The sequence below is a fragment of the Calypte anna genome, chromosome 4A, assembly GCF_003957555.1.
Source record: "Calypte anna isolate BGI_N300 chromosome 4A, bCalAnn1_v1.p, whole genome shotgun sequence".
Lineage (NCBI taxonomy): Eukaryota > Metazoa > Chordata > Aves > Apodiformes > Trochilidae > Calypte > Calypte anna.
This window is the reverse complement of record NC_044248.1, coordinates 6507302-6522246: the sequence shown is the minus strand read 5'-3', so window position 1 is coordinate 6522246 and position 14945 is coordinate 6507302. Positions and strand designations below refer to the sequence as shown.

At 39.5% G+C, this 14945-nt stretch overlaps 1 protein-coding gene across 4 annotated transcripts in view; it reads left to right on the top strand.

Moving 5' to 3' along the window:
- Positions 1–14945, top strand: part of PROM1 (prominin 1) — a 57189-nt gene extending 42244 nt beyond the window's left edge. For 2 of the 4 annotated variants that reach the window (XM_030449882.1, XM_030449883.1), the window contains 11 exons: positions 32–116; positions 1422–1568; positions 1847–1918; positions 5067–5159; positions 6277–6330; positions 7770–7850; positions 7928–7996; positions 8542–8634; positions 11650–11765; positions 12836–12904; positions 14927–14945. In XM_030449882.1, the coding sequence (XP_030305742.1) occupies positions 32–116; positions 1422–1568; positions 1847–1918; positions 5067–5159; positions 6277–6330; positions 7770–7850; positions 7928–7996; positions 8542–8634; positions 11650–11765; positions 12836–12904; positions 14927–14945 (898 nt within the window). The remainder of the gene's footprint in view (positions 1–31; positions 117–1421; positions 1569–1846; positions 1919–5066; positions 5160–6276; positions 6331–7769; positions 7851–7927; positions 7997–8541; positions 8635–11649; positions 11766–12835; positions 12905–14926) is intronic. The other 2 variants (XM_030449885.1, XM_030449884.1) reach the window with 1 other exon arrangement.

Here is a 14945-nt window from a genome sequence, read left to right as displayed (position 1 = left end):
TTCAGGCTGATGTATGTATTTCTGTTTTTAGTGATTGCAAGGAAAACAAAGGAATTTATACTTCCCTTCACCTAGAACACCTGTTCAATATCAATGAATTTCTAAATATTAGTATGGTAAGTAAAGTATGAAGTGAGTTCATGATTTTTTTAAAGGCTGGAGAGGTGTTTGCCCTTAAACAGAGTATATAGCATGTATGAGTCTTATGGGATTTATATATACAATACATCCTGCAAGTAAGCAAGAACTCTCCAAGCTAATTTGAAGAATAAAACTATTTACACATAAGATATTCTTTGCCAGTCTCAGTGGGCCATGGAAGATTTTTTGATGTTCTTTTTTTAATGGATGCTGATAATAATGTTGGTTTTAACTTTGGAACTTACATAGAAGGTTCAAGTCTAGCATCTTCCAAAAGCTGATTGCAGTGTTTAATGGGAGTCTTGTTCTTTATACAAACACCTTTCTTGGTGTGTTTTCTTCTGATTCCAGTCAGATTGATCTTGATCCAGCATATGATAAGGGTTCTGATTTTGGTGGGAAGGGGTTGGGATAAAATATTTTCCACTAAGCTGTCATAATACATGACTGCAATGTCATTACATGACTGTACTCCTTTTGGGGGTGCCTATAATACTGATCTTCATTACAGCAATTCCTAGGGGACCTGTGTTCCATTCTGACAGGCACTGTAGCCACACTTAAGGGATACAGTCCCTGTCCCAGATTATACACAATTAAAATGAACAGGGAAGATTTGCTAAGTGGGAAAATCACGTTGAGTTTCTGCAGCAGCCTAATGGTGGAGGCTGGGAAGGAAGTTTCCAGATTCCTCATTTATTGCTCTGTGGCCTGTGCAGGACATGTAACATTTTAGATTTGGGTGCAGTGCAGGAAAACTTCAGGTAACAGTAAGCAAATCATCTTTTGTCACCACTGAACATATTTAGAGGAGTCTCATCCAGTCCTGTAAGCAGTGTCTGTCCTGGCCACAGCTGAGACATTGAGCTCTTTAAATTTTCCTTGATTTGGGCCAGGGGTAGAACTTAACATTTTTAAGAATAACATTTCCTGGAGGGAAAAAAAAAAAAAAAGGTTTTTTTTTGTCTCAGTCTCCTCTTTGGAGGGATTAACATCTAGTCAGAAAAGCCTGCTTATATCATGATGGAATGCAAGTAATTCATTGGTATTAAAGATGCAGTGGTGGGTTAGAACACAGCATTGCAGAGGGAGGGAAGAACATTACCTGGTGGATTCTATCTCAGTTAATTGAATTAAACTGATGTCAGCAAAAATCAATGTGTGCTTCTTCATGGGAGTCATGAATCAGCAATAGAGAGATGCATTTGGCAGGGTGAGCTCTAGAGGAGTATTCAGTGGGTGCAAACTGCTTTTTGTGCTTTATTTTCTTTCCCTCTCAGTACACAGAAGATGTAGCACTTAAAATTGAACATATTCAAATAAACCTCAGCAAAATCATTCTGCTGGATGAAATTGGGAAGGAGAATCTTCTGAATTTCAGCTCTTCAGGAATAGAAGGGATTAACTTTGCAGCATATTTGACAGAGGTGAGAGTGTAGTAAATTAGAGACAAGTCTGGGACAAAGCATAAAATGAAATGTTGTTTTTTTTTAACAATGGGCAAAAAAGAGAAAAATATGCTTTTATGTGAAAGGGCATGTTTTGAATAAGCCCAAAACTTGGAGCAAAAGCACTTCAGAAGGTAAGGTCAATAAACATTTAAAGAAAGGGCAGAAAAATCAAGTGGTGTGGTTAAGTGCAAAGAGTCTCTTTGTGCAATAATTACACACTCTCTTTCTTTCCCTACTGTTCACATCTCTTCCAGATCAATAAAAGTGTTACCAAGGTGGATCTTCTGACATTTGCTAATGACTTAGAAGCAAGAGCAGACCAGCTGGTAAGTTTAATTCACCAACATAATAATAGATAAAATGTACTGTTCATAAACAGAAATGTGAATACAGAGTCAGGTATTTAGACTTAATATGGGAGAATTATTGTACTCCAACACTTTTATACATGATGCCTTGTCATGTATAGAAAAGCTTTCAAGAAAAATGGTGCATAAGAGCTCTGTTTTAAATATTGCTAATTATTGATTTTTGTATGTACACTGTTGGACAATTTCTGCTCTTTTAGTGTAAAACTTTATATCCCACTGTTTGCTTAAGGAATGAAGGGAATTCTCTGAGTAGTTCCTCTGATGTTGTCTACATTTTAGATTCCCAGTTGGAAGAAAAATTGTTCAGATCATGATGGAGAAGATGATTTGAGTTAATTTTCTTTCAGTTAGTGAGCAGAACATTTTACAGTGAGCAGTAAAATTAATACTGTGGCAGCTTACAAGGGCTCTAATGAGAACTGAGCCTCTATTGTGGAGAGAGAATGCAGAAAAAAGATCCTTTCTGCTCTGAAGAGCTTTTTGAATGCAGACACATGGATGATGGTCAGAGGGTACAGCTACAATATTGCCTGCAAATGAACCTGCAGGGTGGCAAAGCAGTGTTAAGCAGGGAGTGAATATTCAGTTCATGTGTTTGGATGCATGTCAGGGTCACTCCTTATTTATTTTTCTAAAGGACATTCCTAGTTTGGCACTAGGTTGGACATTGGCCCAGGGCAGATTCCTGGATTGTGATGTGGCACAAAGAGTTATGCTGCAATTCCTTGGATTTCTGAGGGATACAGGCAACAGAGTGAGGCTGCTGTTCAGAATTCATCAGATCTGTTCCACCCTAGGAAGAGGAGGGTACCAGTAGAAGCTTCTGGTGTGCTCACACCAACTTTTTTGCATACTTTGGCCACACCTGTTGCATTTATTTTTCTTCTGCCAGGCACACATGGATGTTCAGGTTATACTCATGGGGTTTTGTAATGCAGGCTCCAAACACTGAGTGAGCCACAGGTTGCCTGGTTTCTCATGCAGGTTGTCTGTCCACTGGGACAGATATTGGTACCTTTGGCCACACTTCCATTTTCAGTTTTTACTGTGTCACCTTGAAAGTTACACAGGTGAGGAGTTTTTGCTGTTTTTTTGGGGCTGCTTTACAGTATCTGAAGGCAACCTTCCTGGGTTGACCTTCTAGGGCCTGAAGGCAGGACATTCAACAAGACAAGAGGACACAGTCTTAAGTTGTGCCAGGGGAGGTTTAGGTTAGATATTAGAAAGAATTTCTTCACGGAGAGGGTGATCAGGCTATGGAATGGACTGCCCGGTGAGGTGGTAGATTCTCCATCCCTGGAGACATTTAAAAAAAGACTGGATGTGGCACTCAGTGCCATGGTCTAGCAACTGCTCCGGTGGGTCAAGGGTTGGACTAGATGATCTCTGAGGTCCCTTCCAACCTGGCTAATTCTATGATTCTATGATTCTAAGGGGATCCAGGAAGGATGGAGAGGGACTGTGTGCAAGGGTGACAGGATGAGGGGCAATGGTTTTAAATGAGAGCAGAGTAGATTTGGATTGGATGTTAGGAAAGAATTATTTCCTATGAGGGCAGTGGAACAGTGTCCCAGGTTGCCCAGGGAGGTGGTTGAGGCCTCATCTCTGGAGATGTTCAAGGTGAGGCTTGAGGAGGCTCTGAGCAACCTGATCTGGGTGAGGGTGTCCCTGATACTGCAGAGGCTGGACTGGGTGACCTTGAGAGGTCCCTTCCAACCCAAATTATTCTGATTCTACTTTCTAAGTGAAAGCTGAGGTTCTTTAAACACGTTACATCTTGCACAGAATTCCCCCTGCGATCTCTCTTTAAAGGTGTGTTCTACATCACTCCATAAGGAAAATACATTGTGCTGGTAGAATGTTTTCTCATGATTTTTAGAATAGAACCTAAAGGCAGTATTAGAACTGAGACTAGACCAAGCAGTGTAATTCCTTTATATGAAAGGTAAATAAGGTATTAAATGTGTTCACTGTCACAGTGTATGTTTTTATTTCTTCCTGAAATGTCTGGGGAAAAAAAAACCACCACCAAAAAACCCCACAACATTATAACATATAGCAAAAGTTAGATTGTCTTACAGATTGATACTGATTTCCATGGATACTTAAAATCTCACTTTGTTATCAGTGACAGCTCTTAGAGTCCACAAGAATCAAATCAAATCAAACGAAACCAAAAAAAACCCTAAAAAAAATTTGCAGTCAGCTAAGTTTGGGTGTCTAATTTGCATTTTCTGGCACCTGTCACAAAAGTGAACATATGATTTTACACTGGAAGGAGCAAGTGGAATAAAACTTGGATACAACCAAGGGGCCCAGTTGTTAGGAGTCAAGAGGATTTAGTTTGGCAGTAGAGCAGAGGGAGCATCCTGAAGCTGCTCAGTGCCCACTGCTGACTGCTCACATGAACTGAGATCTTCCAGGACTACACTTCCAAAATGCAGTTAGCAGTGTGCATATCCAGAGTGTATGCAGGCAGCCAAGTGATGCTGTCATCAAGAGGAAATGGAAAATAAATGTATTTCTGAGAATAAAAATGTTACAAGTGAGAGCTCTAGAAAGTCATTTGGACTTGAAAATCAGCTCCTAGCTTCTGACTGAAAGCTGCAAAAATGAATAATACCCTTCACAGATGTCTTTCCAACTTACTGGCTGAAAAGAGCTAAAATTTTGACCACCTCAGAGGGCAGAGAGTGCCTCAGGGTGGTGCCTGCAGTGCCCAACACAAAAGCCATAGGTGGGACCCATGGTTAGGAAATGCTCATCCCAGCTGGGATGCTGTGCTTGCAGGGTTCCTGTGATGAAGTCTGCCTTGTGGCAGGTGACTTAGTGCACCGTGTGAAAATTCCCTTCAGTTAAATCTGGTTGATCATTTTATTGCCAGAGAAATAGCATAACATATCTGGTTTGGTTGTTGAGACTTCAGTTACTAATATGGTGATTATTTTTTCTCCCCATTTTTGTGTTTCAATTTGCCATATGCCATTGTTGGCATCAGCAGTTTCTCAGTGGAGGAGAATAACCTGCAACTTTCATTGTTTTTTGCCTTGTTGGAAAGCTTTGGGCCTACTGAATAATACTGCATAATTGCATTTTTTTGCAGCCAAAAGGAGCACTGGAAAATGCCTTAAAAGGACATGCAAACAATATTCGAGTGATTCATAACCAGCAAGTTGTTCCACTGGAGCAAGCTATGGTAAAACATTAAAGCAATATGAAATCAAATCTGTAGAAAATATGAAACTCTCTGCCTTTTAATTAAGGTTTAGGCACCTGGACATTTGCTGTTACATAAGTACAGACTTCATTTGCCTTGTGTCCCTGCAGAGTAATCTGGTTCAAGTATGCATTTTATGAAGTTTTCCTACTTACACTACTACTACTTTACATTAGTGTCTAAAATCATGACCTTTTTCTTCTCCAACTTGTGCTGTATCTATTAATGATTAAGTATGACTAAAAGAGGAAGCAGGGGAGGCCTTTACAAAATTCTATCCCCAAATCACTCATTTTCTTTTTTTGCTTACTGTTTGTCTCTAGTAGTAAAAGCAGTTATCACTTTCACACTTCATTTCTTGGAGTTAGCAATCTCTTAACAGTACTGAGGTTGGAAACTCCTGAGAGTAGTATCTAGAGCCAAAGAAAAAAAATTTAATGATGCTAAAAATGATGTGAAAGGGTTTCTTCTGCCTGATTTTGCCAGCCACTGGTTTTGTATAGTATCAGGCTGCAAACCTGATGCATGTTAGGTGGTGTTTTTTCCTCTACATAAAATGAATAATTTTAGTTCATCATAGCATCAGGAGCAGTGTTTCTGCCCCTCTCAAACCCTTCTTGTGGAAAAACATTAGGTCCTCTGTTCCACTCTGACTCTATGCTGTCCTTTCCTAATTAACTCCTAATTATTCTCATCTCTTTTTCCTTTTACAAAACTGACTGTCAAGAAATATGTTAAAGCTAGGGTAAGTGTTTTTTCCCTTCTGAAATTTCACAGTTACAGAATTTTCCAAATGCTTGGTTCTGATTTTTTTATTATTGATCCTCTTCTTCCTCCAAATAAATCTTAGATTATTGCTAATAACTTCAGTTATATGTGAAGTCTTCTGTAGACAACTCATAACTACTTAGTCCTGTTAGTGAAATACTGATTCAACAATAAAAACTACAATATATTAGTTACTCTGTGTGTGATATGTTGTATTAGAAACAAAATAATGGATAGAAGATCAAAGCATGTCTATAATGTTAAAACAAGTGGGCTCTTACCTGTAATGATGACATGAATCTTTTTTTTTCTCCCTCCTTTCTAATAGAGCACTTTAAATCAGAGCATTAGGTTACTGAAGAGGACATCATCTGAACTTATGGTAAGCTTTTCTTTATGGGAACAGGAACATTTTTGTGTGTTTTAGCTTTGTCTCCTACATATGTGTTTTCAGAACAGCTTTTTCTATTTCTCAGTGTTCTGTTACTGAAAGAGATTGCAGTGCACTGAGAGTAATAACAGTGGTTTTAGGTATCTTTTCTGCACAGCTTTTTCTACCCTGGCTTTCCCTTCCATCTAGAGGAGAAAATAAGGAGAGGGGGGAAAAAAAAAAAAAGATGTTCAGTGTATTTTTTCAAGTGTGAATTGTAAACTTAATTGTCAGATGATAAAATAGACTTCAGCACATTTCCACATACTGTGTTATTCATGTTTCTAAAAATGTAGCTGTTTATTCTGGGATCTTTGAGTGCAAAACTTGGAAGGGGGACAACAGAATGCAAAAATACAACTGAGAAAAGAGAGCTTTGTAATTCACATCCTTAACAACCTCTTGTCCCAGGTCCAGCTCTCACTTGGGCCTTTTTCTTTAGCACTATACCCATGACTTCCCCTCTTTTGCAGCATCAGCCCCGCTGTGGGAAGCTGGGTCCTCTCTAGAGGTTTCCCTTCTAAGTAGCAGCTAATTCCTGCATCCCAGTAAGACCAGTTGCCTTCATGCTCTGCCAGGATCAGAACAAGCAACAGGATGGTTGGATGGTTACTGCTCTGGCAGCAAAGTTTTCTGTTGCTGCCAGCCTGCCCTGGCTTGGGTCATGAGAATTCAGTCCCACTTGGTTGGCTCTGAAGTGTCATGGTCACAACAGCTTGATGGAACATACCTGCCTCTGTTCTTCTCATTAAGGTTTTCACCTCTCCATCTTGCAGCAGACCAGTGGGATTTCTTTTAGAATCTGTGGTTTCTGGTAAGAAGCCATGAAATAAGGTGTCTGTGAGAAAAGGATGTTTAACCCTGAAGTATATTTAAGAAATATCTTTATGGTTTCAGGTTGTATGTACATTATCCTTTGTGTGTGTTCTTTGAGGGACTCTGAGGTTTTACATATATTGAAGAAGTGTCTCAATCTTTTTGGATATTGATCAGCAGCATTTTCTATCATAACTCTTGGTTACCAGCTAGGATATGGATCAATGGTTTTTTCTGTGCACTGTGTGTGTCTGCAGTGTATACACACATTGATGAAAGTATCTCTATGCTTAAAAAAAGAGAATGGAAGAGAAATCTGACCAAGTGTGTAAATAATTATGTAGGTTCCAGGAATAGATGCTTTTTGTAACCACTGATACTCTCCTTCTTTAGTAGTGAGATGATTTTGTCAGGTGATGATGATTCCTTAGGCAGCTTTGTGTTGATTTTGTCAGGTTTTGACATGACAGTGATGCCATTTTATCAAGAGAATAAGTGACTGACAATGGCTGCAGAGCCATTTTAATAGCCTGAAAGGGATTTATTTATATTAAATGCTGTCTCTTCCTCTGCAGGCTAAGGTGAAAAATGTCATTGGCGCTGTTAATGCTGCCCAGCATCTCATAAATAACAACGCTTCTCTAGTTATTGTCCAGGTAAGCTTTATGTGATTAAACTACATTAATTTATGATATCATGGAGATGAAGTTCACTTATTTTTGTCTGTTCCTAGGAGACAAAAAAGTACATGGATACCATAGTTGGCTACTTCGAGCAGTACGTTGAGTGGGTCAAGGAGTCGGTAAGGTGCATTTATTTCATTGAGAGAAGCTGCATTTAAAAAACATTAAAAAGCTAAATAATAGTAATAACTATAAAATAAAAATGTTGAGAGTATGTTTTATAGTTGTGGTTACTAAGATATTATTACTATGAAGGGGAAAACTTGTCTTCTGTAAATAGTTTTGTTGTGTTTGAAACAGACTAAAGATGATGAGTTGTGTTGGTCGGAATAAAATGCAAATTTAACAGGGTATCATTTCTCCAGGGCAACCCTGCAAGCTACCATTTATGCTAATACTGCACTGAGCCTGACCTTGCTTAGATGTCATTAGCATCATGTTTTATTTTTCTTTCTTCAGCTGAAGCCTTTGAGAAAATAAGCTGATGTTTTAAAGATGTGTATGTTCAGTTGATGGCATATTCCACTGGACTTTAGTTTGAATTTGGATAAGGCAAGAAATAACAATTCAGTAAACAATAGCTGAAAATATAAGCAAGTTTTGAGATTCTTATTTTATTCTGAGAGATATTTCAAACTGTATTTTTTTTTTAAATCTCTTTCAGATTGCCATGGAGGTAGCAGCATGCAAACCTATTGCCAATGTGATAGATACAGCAGTAGATATTTTTTTATGCAGCTATATTACTGATTCTGTGGTAAGAAATATTTTCTGTTATTCAAAATTGGGACATCAACTGGGAAATTCTTTGAACATAAATCTCCATTTAATTATTCTGGCTAGACTAATCTGAACTGTGATGATAAAGTAGCACATCTGAATCATAGAATCATAGAATTGGCTGGGTTGGAAGGGACCTCGGAGATCATCAAGTCCAACCCGTGATCCACCATTGCAGTTGCTAGACCATGGCACTGAGTGCCACATCCAGTCTCTTTTTAAATATCTCCAGACACGGAGAATCCACTACTTCCCTGGGCAGCCCATTCCAATGCTTGATCACTCTCTCCGTAAAGAAATTCTTTCTAATATCTAACCTAAACTTCCCCTGGCACAACTTGAGACCCTGCCCTCTTGTCTTGTTGAAAGTCGTCTGGCAAAAGAGCCCAACCCCCCCCTGGCTCCAACCTCCTTTCAGGGAGTTGTAGAGAGTGATGAGGTCTCCCCTGAGCCTCCTCTTCTTCAGGCTGAACACCCCCAGCTCCCTCAGCCTCTCCTCATAGGGTCTGTGCTCAAGTCCCTTCACAAGCCTGGTTGCCCTCCTTTGGACCTGCTCCAGGACCTCAATCTCCTTCCTGAACTGAGGGGCCCAGAACTGGACACAGGACTCAAGGTGTGGCCTCACCAGGGCTGAGCACAGGGGCAGAATCACTTCCCTGGACCTGCTGGCGACGCTGTTCCTGATCCAGGCCAGGATGCCATTGGCCTTCTTGGCCACCTGGGCACACTGCTGGCTCATGTTCAGCTTCCTGTTGATCCAGACTCCCAGGTCCCTTTCTGCCACTCTGTGCCCAGCCTAGAGCTCCCCATGGGGTTGTTGTGGCCAAAGTGCAGGACCCGGCACTTGGCCGTGTTGAACCTCATCCCATTGGAATCAGCCCAACTCTCCAGTCTGTCCAGGTCCCTCTGCAGAGCCCTCCTGCCTTCCAGCTGATCCACACTCCCCCCCAGCTTAGTGTCGTCTGCAAACTTGCTGATGATGGACTCAGTCCCCTCATCTAGTTACAGAAGGAAAAATTTTTCTGATCTGGATGAAGTCCAAAGCCAAACTAGTGCTGTACTTGGTTTAGGTTCCCATTAAACTTATCCTTCTTCTTAGCAAGAATTCTGTAAAATTAACTATCCTTACTAAATTGCTACCACTACTACTATTTTGGAATAAACATTTTGAAAATGGTGGGTTTCAGTTTGGTTGCTTGATTCTGAAGCACCTTGAGATGGAGAATCATAGATCTTAAATTTTTATTTTGAACCATTTTTAACTTAAGGGGATAGGGGAAGGGCGAGAAGTGAGAAAATACCAAGGAAAAACTTTCTCAAGTACCTTTCCTGGAATCTAGAAAACCCCAGTGAGGTAAAGGGACTTCTTATCAATTGTAGCAGGCATATCTAAATTCATTCCTCTACAGTCATGACTTGGAGCATGGTCAGTAGCAGGATGGAAGTGTGTACAGCCCTGAGGGGAAGGACTTGGGGGTATTGGTTGATGAGAAGCTCACATCAGCCAACCATATCCTGGGCTGCATCAAAGGAAGTGTGGCCACCAGATCAAGGGGGGTGATTTTCCCCTTCTTCTCTGCTCTTGTGAGACCCCACCTGGAATAACGTGCCCAGTTCTGGAGTCCTCAACACAGGAAAGCTGTGGAGCTGTTGGAGTGAGTTCAGAGCAGTGATGATGATCAGAAGGCTGAAGCATCTGTCCTAAAAGGATAGGCTGAGAGAGTGGGGGTTGTTCAGCCTGGAGAAGAAGAAGGCTCTAGGGACACCTTACAGCAGCCTTCCAGTACCTGGAGGGGCTACAAGAAAGCTGGGGAGGGACTTTTTACATTGACATGGAGTGACAGCACAAGGGGTAATGGATTTAAAATGAAAGAGGGTAGATATAGGTTAGACATTAGGAAGAAATTTTTTAGTGTGAGGGTGACGAGATCCTGGCACAGGTTTCCCAGGGAAGCTTTGGATGCTTCATCCCTGGCAGTGTCCAAGTCCAGGTTGGATGGGGCTTGGAGCAACCTGGGCTGGTGGGAGGTCTCCCTGCCCATTCAGGGGGGTTGGAATTGGGTCTTTAGGGTCTTTTGCAATCCAAACCATTCTATGATTCTCTGATACATAAGGGTAACACTGGCTTTTTCATCTTGCCAAAGAACTTTTATTAAACCAGAAGAAGAAACTACATGCCTGAAAACCACCTAAGCCATCTCCTAGCTATTATTTAGTTTTATAAAACTTTTAGCCAGGTCCTAATCATACCAACAGTAAATGCATGTGATCAGTCAAAGCCAGAGCACTCTCTAACCTTGGTAATGCTTAACCATGAAATCTCCTTACCTGCCAGAACCATATTGTACTCATTATCCCATAAGTTCCAGAGATTCTGTTCTCCTTTGTGTAGCCCCTAACCAACTGGTGGTAAGTGTGCTGCAGTTTTCCTGATGGCAGAGCTTAGCTGAGTCACTTCTAAGTCAAAATGCCTCCAGCCAATACAAATCAAAACTGAAAAATCATCGTGTTAACATCTGTTGTTGAGTCAATTCAACTGTGTGATAATGAAATTAGTTACACAAACAGGCTGCACTTAGCAAGTTAAAAATTACCTCAAGTAAGAGCTGGAAACTCAGATTTTGACAAGAACCACAAGAAGGACACTACTTTTAAAATATCCAGAAAGGAAAAAGAAGTAACATGGCAAGTAAATTGATCCCCAAAGCTGATCACATTATTGCAACTTCTCAGGGCACTCTGGCTCTGTAGCTTTGAGTGCACAATCATTTTTAAGGTGGTGTTCTCACTTCACTTCCTATTGACAGTGGAGAATGTTTAATGTGCCCCTTTCCACACTACTTTAAGGAGCCTCAGATATTCCACAAGGCCTCTTAATTCATGCTGTCCTCTTCCAGTGACAAAAAGCTTTGAGTATCAAGCAAGGATTCTCTACTTTTCTGATAAATTTTCTCTGTGGTCTCTTTTTTTCCTGGGTTTTGCTTTGTTTCAGAATACCTTCTGGTTTGGTTTGGGAGGCTCTTCAGTCTTTTTAATTCCTGCCATAATTTTTGCTGTAAAACTTTCCAAATACTATCGCAGAATGGATACAGAGGATGTGTATGATGAGTAAGTATTTACTCCTATGTAAGCTAAATGGCAAATAGGATTGAAATGTTTTGGGTTTTTTTTCCTGGTGTCTCACATGAAGGCACTATAATTCTGAAACCTTCTGTGCAAATTTTCTTGTGAAATCCTGCACCTTTGGGTTGGTGCTTCATGCAGGTGGGCTTTGCCTTGCCTTGCCACGTTGTTGTGCAGATATTGCTAGCTCTGATTTTGAGAAACTTATTTCAGAATGAGGTCTTCAGGGCTTCATGTCTAACATTGATAGAAGTATCTTCCAAAAGTGCAAGTGATTAGCTTTGCTACGTGACCTATTATAGTGAACTAGGCCTGCTTTGTAATCTCCTTGAATTAATTATTTGCTTTCTTACTGTCTTAGTTATTCCTAACCAGTCTTTCCTCTTTCAATTGCAGTTCCTCTGTCTCAGGGACATGGCATTTTACTTTATGATAACTGTTCTTACGGATTTTCCCATCAGTTTTTTTTTTTAACTCTTTTTTTCTGCTCTTTGTTTTGCTCATTGCTCAGTCAGCCTGCCCACTGCATTTCTCACATTTCACATGGGTCAGTTTTCATTACACATTCACAAGTCAGGAGAGCAGATACAGGCATGTCCAGCTAAAATTGCTCCCCTATTAGTGTCTATTTATTTACTCCTCTTTTTCTGTGTTTTTTTTAGTGTCAAAACTATACCCATGAAAATGTAAGACTTTTTCTGATATTTGATAAAATGATTTTATTCAGGTGGGATGCTTATGTTTTTAATGTAATTGTCAAGAGAAGTAATCAGTTCTCTTTCACCAGACTTCATTTTTTATATCAGAGTGTCCAAGTCAAAAAGAATAACAAGATAATTCATTAACTTTTGGAGAATGTAAAATATTAAAAACATAAAACTATAATCATGCCATAACTCCTGAATGTTACATGGGAAAAGCTACTGCACATACAGAGTTTTTTTATTTATTTGCATTTAATACCATCATCCATGTCCATGTCTTAGAAGCCATACTGTACATAGTGCATCTTGGAGTTAACAAGGTCTTTTTTTGGTGTATTTATTTTATTACAGTACAGAAAATGGTAATAATGGTTATCATAAAGAGCATTTATATGGTATACACAATCCTGTTTTTACAAGGTAAACCAAGTCTGAAACTGCATGCCTTCATGTGTCCTTACCTAATCTTCTGTATTAATCACCTGTCCAATTTTCTGCACGTTTTAAAGTGAATTACCTAATTCTTTATGGTTTTTTGCATGATTACTCACTATAGCAAATCCTGTATGATTTCTATTTCTCAACTATTCTTTACATAACAGCAGATATTGTCGTAATTGCCAGCAATTTAACAAAGCAATTGCCTAAATTTGATCTTAAAATCCAGGTAATTAGGTACTTATCTAGCTCACTGGGTGGTCCTGAATTGATAAACATATTAAAATACTCTGATAGCAGTTGAAAGCAATAGAATGGGATGCATTCTCCCTGCTGGGTTGTTTTATTTTTTAGATGATGAGATTTTCCTGTGTAAAAGGCAGGTGATCCAGGCTAGCAGAAAATGTGAACAGAGTAAATGGGTGTTTCTGCACAGGTTGAAAGGAAAAAAATGCAAGTTATGCTTTAAAAGGAGGAGATCTGGGCTCTTCCCTGTCTCTGCAGCTTTTGTGCTGCAAATCCTTTGGTAGTTGTGAGACTTGCAGTTCCCATAGGGAGAACAGAGGATGTCCCACAAATACTGTGGGTTTCCAAAATGTTTAACTTGCCTAAGCAAGGCTCCAGTTTATTATTGGAATCTGTAGCTCACTGTGCCTTAACTTGCAACATCAGGACTGAAAGTATAGGCTGAGTACTGGCAGAGAATAAGATACCATCTTTTTCTTTCAGCAATGGGTCAATACCAAGAGAGCTCAAAATTCTGTAGTTTTTCCAGATTTTCCTGGCTGCATCAGTTGTTTGTTACAATTATTAGAACTGCTTTTTACAGTAATTATTTACTGACCAAGTCTTGGTTCCCCATTGCCATCAGAAGGAAGTATTTGTGTATAAAGGTGGTTTTAGTGATACTTATTATCATGATTTTCATGGTCTGTTCTGCAGCTTCAGCAAGTTAAGCTTCCTTAAATTAACCTACAAGGTGTTTAGTTCAGAAATACTGGCATAGCTTAGAGCTCTCAGTTTTAAGTAAGCTGATAGTTGTTTAGGCTATAGAAGTCCCTTGCTGAACTTTGAATCTTTACTATGAAAGTTAGTATTATTCAGGTTTATAGTATGATTTCTGTGATATTTCAGTGATTGATGAGTAGGTTAATAGTGTTTCTGAATATGCTAAAAATTTCTAACATAAAATAATGTTTTGAGCAAAGACACGAGTTCAGTCTTGACTTCCTTTTTATACCTAAGTTACTCAAAATGGGCTTCCATAATAAAATGTAAGGATTCCTTTTGAAGCAGTGCTGTCTTCTGAAGTGCTAAATGAGATAATTAGAAAAACTGCTAATTGTATGAGACACAAGCTTTGAATTTCTCAGCCTGGGATTCCCTTAGCGATAGAGTCTTGCTTTTCACTTGATTTTCAGCAAACTTTCTGCTTTTTCTCATTTCCTACAAATCACTTTGGGAGATAGATGGAGAGATAGGACTTTGAATAGCTCTCTGTACACCTGCACTTCTGCAGGTATAAAGAATCCCATAGTCAGAATCATCTGGATTCTTTTGCTGGAAAGAGATGCAAATATCTTTATGAGGATAAGATATGTAAATCCAAGTATGAGAACTATGTGAGAGGTATTTATGTGTGTATAGGTGTCTTACACAGGTGTTTTCATCTGAATTTTGGAAGATACAGATAACCCCAACTGCAGGCACCAATTTGTGAAAGCAAAGTTGGAGGCTGGACTGAGTTCTCAAAGTAGTGGTGTTGAATAGGTCACCCAAGCATTTCTTTCTATCATAAAATAAAGATAACCAGGAGGGTTGGTGGAAAAAAAAACCAACAAACCACATTAATCTATTTACTCTTGTTTGAAAAAGTCTTAAGTGGATAAAAGCTGGAGAACAGGTGCTAACTGGGCTTCTCTTACCTTAGTTAGACACAGTATTTTCATTCCATTTGTGGGCAAAAGAAAATGATGGTTTTGGTGTGTGTTTTCTCTTGCACAGCTCTGTGGAACAGTGGTAA